Source organism: Trichosurus vulpecula, chromosome 9 (genome assembly GCF_011100635.1).
Source record: "Trichosurus vulpecula isolate mTriVul1 chromosome 9, mTriVul1.pri, whole genome shotgun sequence".
Lineage (NCBI taxonomy): Eukaryota > Metazoa > Chordata > Mammalia > Diprotodontia > Phalangeridae > Trichosurus > Trichosurus vulpecula.
The window spans coordinates 36,062,354-36,078,238 of NC_050581.1; the positions used below are offsets into that span (position 1 = coordinate 36,062,354).

The window sequence follows — 15,885 nt, forward strand, 5'->3', positions numbered from 1 at the left end:
GTAGCCTTTACTATAAAGAACCCTGTCAAAGGCATTGTGAAAGCCAAGTTTAAGTTAAATTCACTAGCTTTCAGGAGGTAGCCATGGTGTAGTAGATAGAGCAAGCCTTAATTAAAGCCAAGAAGATCTGGGTTCGAATCTTACCTCTGACATACACTAGCTTATGTGGTCCCTTAACTTCCCAGTGCTCAAGGCAACTCTCTAAGATCATACAAGTCGTGGGAGTGCCAATTTGTATTAGTAAAGGTAGTTTCCTTACCTGGGAGTTCCCTTTTTTTCAGTGAAATCACAGATCTAGTCTCTTATCTCTGGTTCTCACTTTATCTGCATACTTATTTACTCTCCTCAGTATATCCTGGTATATTAGATGGGTTTCATTTCCCCTCAGAAATTTTTTTTTGGATTTTTCTCCAAAAAATACAGTTGCTCTAGATATTAATTCTAGTGACAGGTCATCCCGTTCTATTCTGGCATGTTCTTCACTCATTAATTAGCAAGACCTGTCAGCAGAGTATTGCTACCCTAGCGGAATGCTTGCCCCTGCTACTCGCTTTTGAAAGGAGTGAATAAATCAGAAAAAAAACTACATGGCATGAGTCATATTTTTGTCCATATGTTATTCCCCTTTTCTCTTCATTGTTTTTTCTAGAACATTAAAAATACTCACATTTCTTTCTAGTCCCAGAAAATGCTTAGAGCTGAGTTGGGTCTGTCAAGGATATCAGGGAGAATCCCAGGGCATCTATCTGCCCTGAGGACTGTTTTTACCAACAATCAATGCACACAGGAAAACATTCTCCATCTCTCAAAGAAACATTAAGTATTTTGTTAAATGATCTCATTAAATGCATATGCATTGTTTCACATAAAGGACCATATTCTGAAATGAAGAGACGCCAAGGGAAGATCAAGTGTTCCTTTCTTTTTAAAAATGACCTTGACTTTGTAGGTGGTAATATTATAATTTTAAATTCCAAGCTATTACATAGACTCGTGGACAATCACTACTGGAATTAAACCGTGCACCAATGCAGATCCCTTCCAGATGTAGATCTCTAGCCCAAATCTCTCTTCCAAACTGCAGACCTAGATGGAGCAGTTCTTCAAACTCAATACATCCAAGACCCAGCCTGTCTATCACCTCGCACACTAATTCTCTTCCTTCTGCTGATTTCACAATTTCTATGAATAGTACCAAACTGTACCCAGTCTCCTTTATTCTAAACCATCCAGGTATATTTTCTTATACTTGAATCTTCTTCATTTCTTACCTCTTATATCCATTCAGCTACCAAGGCCATCCATTCTTTCTCTAAAGTCTCTTATATCCATCACTCAGTCAATGAACGAGCATTAATTTAGGGCCCACTTTGTGCCAGGCAGGATGTAGCATGGTGCATGTAGGTAAAGAGGCAGTCTCAGAGTCAGAAATACCTGGAGTCATCTCATCTCTGACACCTGCTAAGTAGTTTTGGGGTGGAGAGAGGGAGATTTCCTCCCTTAGCACAATGCCTAGTACCTAGTAGGTGCTTAACAAATACTTATTGAATGACTGATATGACCCTGGGCATATCACTTAACATGTCATTGTCCCAGGCAAACACGACTATATATTGTGGCATAGGAGCTGATCTTCATTAGCAGAGTCAGTTTTTCACTCCTGTTCTCCTAGGGTGAAGGATAGCCCTTCCCCTCCACCACCACCACACCCCCAGACCAATAAAATTACAGTTGCAGTAAAAAAAAAAAAGTGTCAAGCCCTGTACTAGGAGCTGGGAATATAAAGGCCAAGACAAGAGTCCCTCTCCTTAAGAAGCTTATCAATCACATTTTCTTTCTATCGCCATTACTACTACCCTAATAGCAATCCTCACCCGCACCCCCCATTACAATATCTTTCTGTTAAGTCTCTTCTTCTCCACTCTGATTCACTCTCTAATCCAAAGGTTCCTAGTGTCTTTGTGTACGTGTGTCTGTGTCTATATGTCTGTCATGGACCACACCGGCAGTACTGATGTCACAAGGCAGTCATTTTTTCACTCCTCAGATCGTAGCCAGGACATTGGGAAATGCTTTGGATCTCAGGATTTGTGACCTTTAAGAAAATAGTCTATTATAGAGTTGAAAGAATGAGCAGTGAAGTGTCCAGAAGAAATCACTCTATAGCAGGACCTGACTGAGCTATGATCTTCAGAATAAACATAGAGTATAAATTTAGATTTGTGTTAAGATTCTGTGAACCAGAGTGTCACATGGGTGACTTCGCTAACTTCCGCCATGTTTATAGTGGACGGAAGATTATTGGAAGGGATTTAAACCCCTTTCTCTTCCTTGCAGATTCCAACAGAGATCAGCAGTGGTTCTACGGTGATCCCTGGGTCAACAGCGATTAATTTGGTCTTTTTTCCCACTAGATCTGCAGCCTCATGCGAGGAGGGATAGCAGAGCGAGGTGGAGTCCGCGTGGGACATCGAATCATCGAAATCAACGGACAGAGTGTTGTAGCCACCCCCCACGAGAAGATTGTTCACATTCTCTCCAACGCCGTGGGGGAGGTAGGAACTGAAATCCATAGGGTTAGAAGAGGAGTCTGTAGAGATCACCTGCCCGGCCACTGGGCAGAATTGTCAATGAACCATCCCAGCCAGGGGATTATCTGCGATATCTGAGGAAGGGCGGGGCTCCTCATGCTTCCTGGACTTTCCATCCCAGGGTTAAATGACCATTATAATATAAATATAATAAATATATATAATATAAATATATGTGTGTTTTTATATATATTTATATATAAGGTCCTTATATAAGCTCCTTAAATATATATATAATAAATATGTGTGTGTTTATATATATTTATATATAAGATCCTTATATAACCTTATATAAGCTCCTTAAATATACATATGTATAATAAATAGAATATAAAATTATTATCAGATAATCAGGGAAGTTTCTCCTCACACCTAAGTTACCTCTCTATTGCTAGAATTTAAACCCATTTCTTTTGATTCTACTTTTATGACATAGAGTGCTAGACTTGGAGGCAAGAGGACCTGAGTTCAAATTCTACCTTAAACAAGTGCCACCTGTATATTCCTGGGCAAGTCACTTAACTTCTGAGCCTCATCTGATAAATGGGGATAACCATCCTACCCATCTCACAGGGTTGTTGTGAGGACTGAATGAAATAATCAATGTGCTTTGAGGACAGAGAGGATAACTAGGAGCTTGGAGCTTCTCTATTAAGTGAAATTAAGTCACCTCTTGGCCTTCTTTTCACCCAGACATTTTTTAGCTTCTCACTTTCTAACCTGATTTCCATCTCTTTTGTGATTTTTCTCCTTCTCTGTGGCCTGTTCAGTTCTCCCCATGGCCCAGTGTTTGAGCCTCCACATTAAGTTTAACAGTTTCAATTATTTTGTTCAGGTTAAAACAATGGAAAAGCAACTTGAGTTTCCTGTATGTATGTGTATCATACATAATTATCCATATGTGTTTATGGGGGTATGTGTGTTTATATTTATACATATAGAGAGATGTTGTACATGCATATATATTATATATATAATGTAAATGCATTGTGTACTGAGTGGGTCAGATTATCAGTTTGAAATATCCTTTGGCCAGCGGGGAGTCCCAGTTGCCACCCGAGCCCCTGTTTGATGGTCAGGGCCTTCCAGCCACCAACTAATGGGTAATTGCCCTAATAAAGATGTTCTACAAGGACAGGATGAATTGGGTCAACAAACAAGTAAACTGCAGTTTGGAAAGGACTGGCTGGGAATCCAAGGCCTTGAGGGGGACTAAAGCCTCCGGTGATAGGTTCAGCCAGCTAGGATGTCAGGTAGGATGACTGGCCTTGAATCATGACCCATCTGATGCTGACTGCGTGGCCAAGGACAGGAGATGGGGGAGTCTGGGATAACAATATAGGAATTCTTCAACTGAAGGTGGTCTTGGAAAGGGAGAGAATGTTAAGCCTAGGTGTGAGACCATGGGGCTCAGTGCACCACATGAATCATGTGGGCAGGTATATATCTTTTCAATATCTTTAACTCCTCATTACCAAATGGGTGGTATGATTATTGTTTTATATAAGCCCATCCTTATATATCTCTTTTTGAGTCGCTAATAAATGTTTTTAGATTCAAAGGTATTTTTGCTTTAAGAAAACAAAACCAGAGTTAGCTAAGGGAGACACACTTGTCTTTTGCTTCCCATAGCCTTTTAAAAATGAACATTTTATTAATGCCTTTTGTTTTTATATCGTAGAAGTTCCACATTATTACCTTCTCTTCAACTGCCCCTGACCCTCAGTGAGTTTTCCCTTGTATCAAAGAAAAAACTTAAGTAAGACCAAATGATATCACAGCCACAAAGCCCCCCAAAGCTTTTTGCTTTTGTCCGTGAACACTGCTGTATTACTGATTCATGTTCTTATTCATGTCTTCTGGGACCAAGGGGAGAATCTGGAACAACAATCACATTGTATTTTTTATCTTTTCCTTTCTATTTTTAACTCTATCTCTGTTTAAAACCCTGGAGAGAAATAAGGTGAAGTATTCAAACCCAGGTCTTCTGTCTACATCTAGTGTTTCTCCCACTAGACCTTCCTTTGTATTAAACGGTCATTTTATTTTATATTTGTAACACCAGCATACGAAGAGGCAGCGTGGCTTAGTGTTTGGAGCCAGTGGACTTCAGCGGGAATCTTAGCTCTCTGTGTGAACTGGGGCAAGTCTTAATCTTTTAGACTTCATTTCCCTAGACCTCAGTCTTCTCTTTTGTAAATGAGGATGTTAGATTAGATGACCTCTACAGATCCCAATCCTTCTAGCTCTAGAGCTTTTGACTCTCCTCTTTTTGACTGGCTAATTATTAGTTGTGTGGGCAGCTAGGTGGTGCAGTGGATAGAGTGCCCCACCTGAAGTCAGGAAGACTCATCTTCCTGAGTTCAAATCCAGCCTCAGACTCTTACTAGCTGGACAAGTCACTTAACCCTATTTGCCTCAGTTTCCTCATCTGTAAAATGAGCTGGAGAAGAAAATGGCAAAACACTCCAGTATCTATGCCAAGAAAACCTCAAATGGGGTCCCAAAAAAGCATACATGACTGAAATGGCTAAACAACAACAAGATATTGCAGGAGCAATTAAGAAGATTTGAGAGAGAGAGAGAGACAGAGAGGGGGGGGGAGGGAGGGAGGGAGGGAGAGAGAGAGAGAGAGAGAGAGAGGAGGGAGGAGAGGGAGAGAGGAGAGGAGAGGAGAGGAGAGGGAGAGAGAGAGAGAGAAGGAGGGAGGGAGAGAGAGAGAGAAAGAAAAGGAGGGAGGGAGGGAGAGAGAGAGAGAGAGAGAAGGAGGGAGGGAGGGAGAGAGAGAGAGGGAGGGAGGGAGAGAGAGGGAGAGAGAGGGGGAGAGAGAGAGATAGCCTCGGGTCTTGGAGGTTCGTTGATCTGCCTAGGCTTCCCTAGCCAGTAAATGTCGAAGGTAGGACTTGAGCCCAACTCTTCTTGACTCTGTGGCTGGCTCTCTGTCCACTAGGCTGCTCTACTCCTTATCAAAAGTGACAGTGTTTTTATATACAAGCGATAATGTTTTTTTTATTTAACACATGTAAATACAGAATTTTATTTTTTTTTCCTGTTTTACTGATTAGGAATTCCCTGTGTTAACTTGGCCAGGATCTCCTGTTCTCCTCCGCTCTTCCAGGAAGGGAATTCCTGATTAGTTCTGCTTTTTATGCAGATTGCTTTATAGCTGTAAAGCTTTGTGGTTATGCTGCTTGACTGACTGGCTCGTGTCTCTTTTTTCTCACCTAGATTCACATGAAAACAATGCCAGCCGCCATGTACAGATTGTTGACGGCACAAGAACAGCCTGTTTACATCTGAGACCCATGCTTCTCACCTTCATAACATGCATGAGGGCGCCTCCTCACTAGTGGCTGCGTTTCCAGTGATGCGTATTTGTGACCATGGAATCGTTTTGTTTGCACTCTCTCTCACACACAACGTTTTGTCATGCACCAGAAGAAAAGTATCCACGAGGACCCCTTTTTTCTCCCTTGCTCCATCTTTTCCACAACCAGTCCCCATCCCCAAATACAAGTGATGTTTTAATGCGTGTAGCTCCTTGCTGAAGGGAGAGCTGCCCAGATCTTCCCAGCAAACTTACCTGGAAATGAATCTTGTGGAAAGTTTGTCCTTGGCATTTTCAGTATGCCTGGCATCCTGGAAGGGGTGGAGAACAGAAGGGAGAACTAGCTTTCCTGTGGAGTCCAGACCTCAAAGAAAGATTTATCAAATGGGGTAATGGTGGGAGCTGAAAATTCCAGTGGCTAAATGTTCTTTGGTTCTCTTGTTCTCTCCTTGGTGTACATATGTTGGGACAAGATGGGGTATAGGGAACCAACCAAGATATCTAAAGATTTGGATTGACCAAAGTAGATTGAGGGCTTAACTCTCTTCGCTATTTCCTCACAGAATTCCTGAGCAGGTTTCAAACATATTCCATGTTTGGTCTTTAATTTGCAATATGTTTATTTACTCTAAATATAGACATTAAAAGGCCACTGGCATTTAAATAAAGAGGGAGGGGAGGGACCAGTGACATTTTGAAAATGGTTATAATGGCCTTCAGATAGCTTTGAGGCTAGTCAGGCCCACTAAGCTTACATAGGGTCCTCCCACGTCACTAGCTAGTGAATACCAAAAGGGGCCATGTGCGGCCTTTCTATTACACTCCATTTCATCCATCCCATTCCACCAGGGTTGTAAGCTTAAACTCTAGGTCCCCAGGCACCGTTTGTCAAGGGCCCACACCCCTCCTAGAACATCTTTATCATGTAACTCTGTTCCTGGTCCCTACAGGGGCTGCACAGGTTGAAATTCCAACTTCATTCTGTCCTTTGGGCTTTTTGCCTCCTTTTAGCTGAGGTACTTCCTAGTTTTCACACTCCCAAGTAACTTTTCCCTAGCATTTTGACAGAGCTCTCCAAGATTCAGTGAATTGAAGCTGCTTCCCTAGCTAGCTTAAAGACAGGGATCCAGAAACTTACTCTTTGGTTACCCAGGAGACCATCACTCTCTTTCCTTCCCAAGTTTTAAGTTCCTCTGGTCCATAGCCTGAAGCAAGCTTCTCTTCTCCTTGGGACCAACAAGACATACATGTTCTCTATGCAGCAAAAGTGATCATGGAGGGAACCCTATGGCCCTGGCTATTAATTTCTAAGCTTCATCTCCCAGCTTTGTGGATCTTGAGAGAGAGAGTTGACCTGGTGTTGAATGTCCTTCATGTGATTCAGGTGCCTCATATTTATGGACTCTTAGTTCAGCAAAGGCGTCTCAGTAATACTGTTATTCTGAGCCAGTTTTTACATATTCTTGGTCCAAAGAATATTTTTGATTTCATGTGGGGTGTAGTTTTGATTCTTTTGTTTTTTTTTTGTCTTTTGGGGTTTTTTGTCTTACTTTGTTTGTGACCTCAGTGGAATCAGGGGAAGAAAAACTAATATATTTTTAATATTAATATAAAACCCCTTGTCCTCTGCTTTTAAGATATTTATTCATTATGTCTGCTGACATAGGAATTCAGTGAGCATACTGTGGGTAGTGGTTATTTATTACATTGGAGAAAGAAGGGAAAGGAATAAAAATAAAGATAAGAACCAAAAACCAGGCCCACATCTCCACCAGGAGGAGAAGTTACTTCAGAATGTCTAATCTACTTTTCTTTAGGGTTCTATCATTGCAGTTTCTTTCTAAAAAAAAACAGGGGAATCCCATATCTTGAAATTTTCAAAAGCTGAGTCTTCAATTTTAGAGCACACGCTTGATGGGGAGATGAAGCCAGGCAGATCAAGATAACACCCTTGGGGAAGAGATGTGCCCTTCCCCAAGGTTAATGCTTAAGTAAGCTGTAGGAGTCCTGAAGCCACTTCCTAGAATTTATACCGAAAGCCGGCTTTAGGCTGAATTATGAAGTATCAAAAGTTGGTCTTCATCGCCTTTCGTAGGCGCACCATTCCTTGTCTTGCTAACACAGCTGTCCTGTGAGGGAAGCATTTCTTGCTAAGGTGTTAAGCTCGGGCATCAGCATGCAGTAGTATCAAAGCTTGGAGTCAGGAAAGAACAAGGGTTGTCACAGTCCCCCAGACAGCTAGGAGAGTTGCTCATCTATATCGGTGAAGAGTTTTCCATGCTGGAAGTTTCTTCCTCTGATGAAATCACAGGTGTGGCCCTCCTCACTATTCCTCCACAATGGGGTTAGGGATTTAATATGTTAACTTTGGGAAATAATCGACATTTAAATGAGAAAGACACCTTAATTTAAAAGGAATGAATGGATAATGATAGAATTTAAAGGTGGTGGTTTTTTGTAGGGGAACGACATTTCCTGAACTTCACTCCAAGTACATCATGATAGGTAGGACCCTCTTTGTGTGAGGCCTGTCTTAGCCTAAAATCCTCCTTATTTGTTACTACTAGAGTGAATTCTGACTTTGGCTTTTGATGGTGCTTAAATAAAGATTCTCCTGTCCCCTCACACACCTCCCCACCTCCAACTCTCTCACCCCAACTGCTAGAACAATGCCTTCCCCAGGATTGACACTCCCTGAATGTTTCAAGGGAGGAAGGGGAGATTCCAAGAAAGGGGTGAAAAAGAATGTATTTTCTGCTTTTACCACTGATAAAATCCTGGACAAGTTTAAGAAAAGAAACAGAAATAGCAAATTCAGAAAGCAAGTAGATCCAATATATACATATATATATGTATATATATATATATGTATATATATATATATATATATATATATATATATATATATATATATATATTTTAGCACAAGATTAAAATTGACTTAATGCCCCACCATCCACATTAAGTAAAAATAGTCCCCTGCTGCAGGATTTTGAACGCTACAACACTAGCACTGATGATCACAGGTGAAGTATTTTCTGGCCACCACTGGGCAGAAGCTGCAATGATTCAGGAGTAGGAGTTTTCTTAATGTTAGCAACTTAGTTTATAAAGATCACGTTTTTTTAAAAAAAAAAGTTTTTCTTAACATCCCTATATATAGTAATATATGTAAATATGATAAATACCGTGTATAATTGAGAAGACTATGTACAGAGCAGCCTTTCCGTAAGTTGCCTGAGTGAAAAGCTACTACTCCACGCGGGGTTAAAGCGTGCTGGTGACTAATGTCAGGTATCAACCCCCATTTTTATTTACCTCTTTTTCATTCTGTGAGACGACAATAGTCCAGCTCTCTTTCTTCAATGTGAGGGTTGCAAGGAGCCACCCAGGGGCCCCTGGGAGTTTGGGACAGGGAAGACCACCCTCCGCCTAAACTACCCAGGAGCCAGAGCTCACTTTCCCCAATAATAATTGCCACTGCCCACCAGGGTGGACTTAGCAGGAAGAAACTGGATGCACAGAAGGGCTGGGTGACGTTTAATAGAAATGAGAAACAGCAACATGCAGAAGGTAAGTCACATTTTCCATAAGCATAGGTCCCACAAAGGCCCCAGAATAAATTGCTACCTCCCCTTTCTTCCTTCTCCTATTCTATACACACACACACACACGCATGCATGCACATGTACATGCCCAATACACGAACACATGCGCATTTCCCACAGTCTGTCAGATTAAAACAAAACACCTATTTGTCCCTTCACCGGAGGTTTTGACACAGTTACATAGCTGTTGTCAGTGTTTACATATAAGGGACCACCTCGACTCTGCCTCCGTTTCCTTCACAGGTTTGAGGAAAAAAAAATCCATTCATTGGTTTGAATCGCATCCATTGTCAAATCTTTGATTTGGGTTTCCTTGAGTGCAGGGCTCTTTAATTTATGCTTTCCTGAGTCTTGGCAGTGTCTGAAGATGATGGTGTGGGTGTGAGGTTTCTTGTACATACTTAGCACAGTACCTAGACTATGAGGTTGTAGTCTTGTTCTGTAAAGAAGGTGAGATAGAACTTACTGTAAAGCGTGGGGAGAAGTACGGTATTGTATTTGTAATTATCGTTTTCTTTGTATACACTAAACTTAATGATCTCTATATATAAAATATAAATATATATATAAATAAATATATATATAAATATATATATATAAATATAAAATATGTGTGTGAGCCTGGAATGTTGATGATACTGCACATCCATTGAATGTAATTCCTCTGACGTTTTCGGTCACAGGTCTCTGGACCCCTCTCTGTACACACAGCAGCAGTGGTTTAATTTTTTGGGTTGTGTGATGTATTTACTGTGCTACCTTCCCTTATTTAAATGAGCGCTGATGTCTGTAAGATTTGCAATGACAATAAAAAAAAACACCCCTTATATCTTGGTCATGGCTGAATATTTGACACTGTCGGTGGCTTGGCCTGTTACAGCGAGGGCAAAAGTTTCTCAAAAGCTGTTGTAAGAAGGAAGATCTTTCTACCTTGGATTCGGTTCAATTCAAGCTTTAGGAAGCACCCTACTATGTGAGTGATATGGTAGCAACCGAGCATACAAAGTCAAGAGGGGGAACTGCCCCTGCCCCTGCCCTCAAGAAATTACATTTTACTGGGAGAAACTGTATACACAAATAAGTAAATGCATAATGAACACGGAATATTGGTGATGTAAAATAACCACTTTAACTCTCTCCATCTCCTAGCCCTTCTCCTGTTACGGTTAAAGGTGATGATGTGGCGACATAGCTAGATTATATCCTTAACCAGCCCACAAGAAAATGATTAGAAGGAGGGAGCTCACTAGGGAATCCCCTCCCCCAGACACACAAGCAATCTCTGGAGGTGGAGATGTAGAGAAAATATTGCCTTTCTTCCCACAGGGGATCCCCAGCGTATGGGATCTTAGACTTCAAATGGAGAGAGGCTTGAAGGAAAATAATGACTTGCATCAATTTAATTTTCCTATCCCACATCACTAAAAGGTGGTGGAGGAAGAATATGTACCCATTCTCCTGACAGGGCCTTTTTAAAAGAAGATAAATCCCAAGAGATCATAGATCATTATAACTCTTGTGACAGAGGCTGTGAGTTCAAATTCAGCCTCATACACTAGCTGGGTCTCTGGGCAGTGCCTTAACTTCTGTTTGCTTCACACGTAAAATGGAGATCATGATAGCACCTACCTCAAATGAGATCATTGTGAAGCACTTAGCAAATGCCTAGCACAGAGTAAATGCTATACACATGTTCTTATTATTTTATTAGCTATTTATGATATTACACAAAGGACTTAGAGATGTTAGGGGATATCTCACCTCTCTGGCTAATTGCTCCCACCCAGATTTCCTATCTGATGCTACAGCAGGGGGCCCCAGTTTTATTTTTTTGTTTTTTGGTCATCGAGTCGTTTTGCCAGTGCACAGTTCACAAGGCTCAAAGAATGAACAAGTTAGTGGGGGAGTTGTTTTTGTAAGTCAATGAATACAAATAGAGCCCACAGTAAAGCAGGTGGAGACTTCTGATGCCTGCCTATGAGAAATTGTCTCCAGAGGACTAGATGAGAGTGATTTGCAATTCCACCTCCTACCCTCAGCACTCAGGCAGGGTGCCTCTCAAACACAATAAGCACATTTCATAGGTCTGGAGGACCAGAGGCCCTCAATTCCACCACATCTGAGTTAGTCCTTTGGCCCTAAACTCACGGGGTGGATTCATTCAAATTTACATTCAATTCTGCTATGACACCTGTTTCAAAAACTCAAAATTAGGGAACATGTTGAGGACAATGAGAATTTCAAAATCTTGAGAAACATTAAGAGAACTTAAAACACCTGAGTTCAAAACTCACAAGCAGCAGCCCGTCAGAAGCAAACTACTGGCCTTTGTCAAGGTAAAGTGACCTATTTATTGTTTATCTTCTGGTTCAGCGAGAGCTGTAGGCGGAGAGGCATCCCCTTCCCCCTCACCCCCATCTTCTGCTGTGGCCTCTGCCCAAGGCCCCAGGGACCCCAGCTGTATAGGGCAGCCCAGGGCAGAAGCTGCAGCCCAAAGCTTGCTATTGGTTGTAGTGTTGTGTATTCCTTAACCATTTAGCATGTATAAAACTGAGCTGCTGGGGTTTTGGTTTGTTTATTTATTTTTCTTGCTCAATTTTGCATACTGTAGTATTTTGGGGGAATGCATATATCTCCAGTTTTTGTCTTTTTAGCAAAACTGTCCTGGATCATAATTTCAATGGACATTTTGTCAAGTCTCTTATTGTATTTACAACCTATGCAATTAAGAAATTCCTTTCTTATACTGTGATTAAACATACATGGAGATCATAAATTTTGAGTGACAGAGACATGCTGAGTTGGGACTGTCCTGAAATGCATTTAATCCTTCTCATTCTTTTGTTCAGACAGTCAGAATTTATGCTCTGGCTCCTTGTAGGTACAAGTAAGCTAGCTTCAAGGGAATAAATATTATGAATTTACATATCACCTAGCTTGTTTGCCTCCTTTAACCAAACTTTCAGGTCAACAGTAGTCAAATCCAGAAACACTTCCTAAGGTCCCACTCTGTGTCAGGCACTGTACTAAGTGCTGGGGATGCAAAGGCAAAAAACAAACAAAAAGAAAAACCAAGAGTTCATTTTCTAATGGGAGGAGGCAACATGAAAACAACCATTAACTAAACAAGATATTGTTGTTCAGTCATTTTGGTCGTGTCCGACTCTCATGACCCCATTCGGGGTTTTCTTGGCAAAGATACTGGAGTGGTTTGCCATTTCCTTCTCCAGATCAATGAGGAAGCTAAAGCAAACAGAGTTCAGTGACTTACTCAGCTAGTTTCTGAGGTCACATTCAAACTCAGGTCTTCCTGACTCCAGGCCCAGTACTCTATCCACTGCACCACCTTGCTGCCCTGAAGAGATACAGTCAGGATAAATTGGAATAATATCTCAGAGGAAAGGCATTAGCATCAAGAGGAAACAAGAAAGGTTTTTTGCAGGAGGTAGGTTTTTAGCCGGGGTCTGAAGGAAGTTAATGAAGTCAAGAGTTGGAGAGGGAGAGGGAGAGCATTCCAGGCATTGGGAGATAGTCACTGAAAATGGCCAGAGTGGAGAGATAGAGTGGCTTGTGAGAGGAACAGCAAGGAGACAAATGTCGATGGATGCAGAGTACGTGGCAGGAGAGAGGTGTAAAAAGACTGGAAAGGGAGGAAGGAGCCAGGTTATGAAAAGCTTCACAACAGAGGGTTTTGTATTTGATCCCAAAGGCAATAGCGGGGAGACACCAGAGTTTATTGAATGACCAGATCTGCACCTTAGGAAGATCAATTTGACAGCTGAGGCAGGGCTGAACTAGAGTGGGGAGAAACTTGAGGCAGGGAGATCCTTTTCTAGTAGATGATTCACTTATCTTTGCCAAGGTTCTCACATTTAGAATACCTGTAAGTAGCCCATCACCAGTTGCTAAATGGTCAAAAGATACGAATGGGCAATTTTCAAAGGAAGAAATCCAAACACTCAAGAGCCATAAGAAAAAAAAAATGCTCCACACGACTATAACTAGACAAACGCAAATTAAAGCAATCTCCTCATACTCATCAGTTTGACAAAGCTGACAATAAAGCAAAATGACAAAATTGAAGGGACTGAGGGAAAACAGACACTTTAAGGCACTCTTGCTGGAGCTGCGAATTGGTCTCGCCATTCTGAAAAGCAATTTGGATCTGTAGCCCAAGAGTTACTAAACATTTGCATAACCTTTAACCCAATAATTATCACTACTAGGCCTTTACCCCAAAGAGATTTAAAAACTAAGAAAAGAACCCATATGTATAAAAAGGTTGGTGTTTTTGGAGGGGTGGCAAATAACTGAAAACTAAGGGGGTGTCCATCAGTTGGAGGATGGCTAAGCAAATTATGGTATGTGAATATAATGGAATACTATTGTGCTGTAGAAATGATGAGGGGGATTTCTTAGAAACCTGGGTAAACTTGTGTGAATCGGTGCAGAATGAAGCAAGCAGCACCAGTAGAAAAAAATGTATACAGTAACAACATTGTAAAGATGAAAAAAATTGAAAGACTTAAGAACTCTAATCAAGACAATGACCAATCAGGATTCCAAAGGCCTGATGATGAAGTGTGCTACCCCTCCTGACAGAAGGATGCAGACTCAGGCAGTAGATTGAGATATGGTGTGGTAGAGTTCTGGGCTTGGAATCAGGGAGACCTGTGTTCAAATCCAACCTCATCCACTAATTAGCTTTATGAATCTAGGCAAGTCATTTAGTCTCTCCATGCCTCAGTTCCTCATCTATCCTAGGTGGCCTCTGAAGTCTCATCTTGCTCCAGATCTACAATTCTATGACTGTGGTCCAACGCCTACTGTCATGAGCATCCACTAGTCCAGAAAGAAGCAAAATGGAGTGAGCAGAAGAGACAGACAGCTGAGAGACTTCCAAGCAGTCCTTCCCTCTCTTCCTACCACACACCCAGTTTAACTTTTCCATTCATCTGCTTATGCTGGAGGATAAGAATCTGTCCTTATCCAAAACCCTTTGTCCACCAGAACATCCGAGAATGAATACTTTATCCAAATTGGAGCTCCCATTTCCTTTGTATTTCTGAAGAGCTACTTCTTCCGACTTGTCTCTCTTCACCACCCTCCTATACCTCATTATTTAGAGTATATCACACTTAAATTTTGAACATCATATATGCTAAACATAAGCATGCACTCTCTAGTGGTTGGAGTGAAAAGGCACATGTTACCTCTAAAGATCATGGACTCATCAAATGTTAGCACTGGAGTGAAAAGGCACATGTTACCTCTAAAGATCATGGACTCATCAAATGTTAGCACTGGAAGGCACCTTTCTTAGGTTTTTCTTAAATGAATCAGGAAAATTCAAGTTTCACTGAGTAGTGACTGGTAATAGAAGAAACTAAATAAGTATGGAGATGAACAAACATAGTTAAAATTTAGTTTAGTAAAAATGAGCCTGGTATGTAGAATAAGACGATAAAAATTCCTTTGAGGCTTGGCTCCGTCAATTCCTTACTACTTATCTGGCCCCAAGCACGTTATCTCAATGGTCTATTAAATTTTCATTGTCTATTGAGATAGGCATTTGTCTATTAAAATTATATTGGATTTGACAATGTCAAATGGAATAAGAATTGGAAATGACAAATGGAGTGGACTACGTGAGCTCTGAGGGCTCTTTGATATCTAACAATCTGTGAGTCTGTGTTCAAATATGTGGGCTATAGGTCAAATAAAACCTAGCAGTTCAGTCAGTTGTATCTGACTCTTTGTGGTCCCATTTGGGGTTTTCTTGGCAAAAATACTGGAGTAGTTTGCCATTTTCTTCTCCAGTTCATTTTACAGATGAGGAAACTGAGGCAAACAGGGTGAAGTGACTTGCCCAGGATCACGCAGCTAGTAAATGTGTGAGACTGAATTTGAACTCAGGAAGATGAATCTTCCTGACTCCGGGCATGGCACTCTATCCACTGTGCCACCTAGCCACAGTAGTGGTGGAAAAAGTTATCAAAGTAGCTAACACACGTGGACAACACAGTAGGCCAGTAGGGACCAATGACCAGCCATATCTTGCTATGTGGCCAAACTCAATGAAAAGATATTCTCTTTTATAAAGCTACTGAAGTGGAACCTGACAGTCACCCAGGGTGATGTAAATCTGAAATGGGCACCCTAACTGAATATATCCCATAGGTCTATGCTATACAGGCTGACACGGAGCTGAGGGCATGCTTGGGAAGGGGCCAAGAGGAAGGTTCCCCAAGGAGACATCAGTGCATGCTCGAGGTAAGCTCATGGTCTGGAGAATAGATTAGTTAATGTAAGTATCCTCGATGACTTGAACAGGATTGATCCATAACTATAGCAGGCT

General features: G+C 41.3%; 1 protein-coding gene across 3 annotated transcripts in view; it reads left to right on the plus strand.

The window, feature by feature from the left end:
• The window catches only part of APBA1 (amyloid beta precursor protein binding family A member 1), a 91,486-nt gene extending 81,138 nt beyond the window's left edge, over positions 1-10,348 (plus strand). For all 3 annotated transcript variants that reach the window (XM_036737807.1, XM_036737808.1, XM_036737809.1), the window contains 2 exons: positions 2,415-2,555; positions 5,820-10,348. In XM_036737807.1, coding sequence (XP_036593702.1) covers positions 2,415-2,555; positions 5,820-5,891 — 213 coding nt within the window. In that variant the 3' untranslated portion in view covers positions 5,892-10,348. The remainder of the gene's footprint in view (positions 1-2,414; positions 2,556-5,819) is intronic.
• The last annotated feature ends 5,537 nt before the right edge of the window (positions 10,349-15,885 follow it).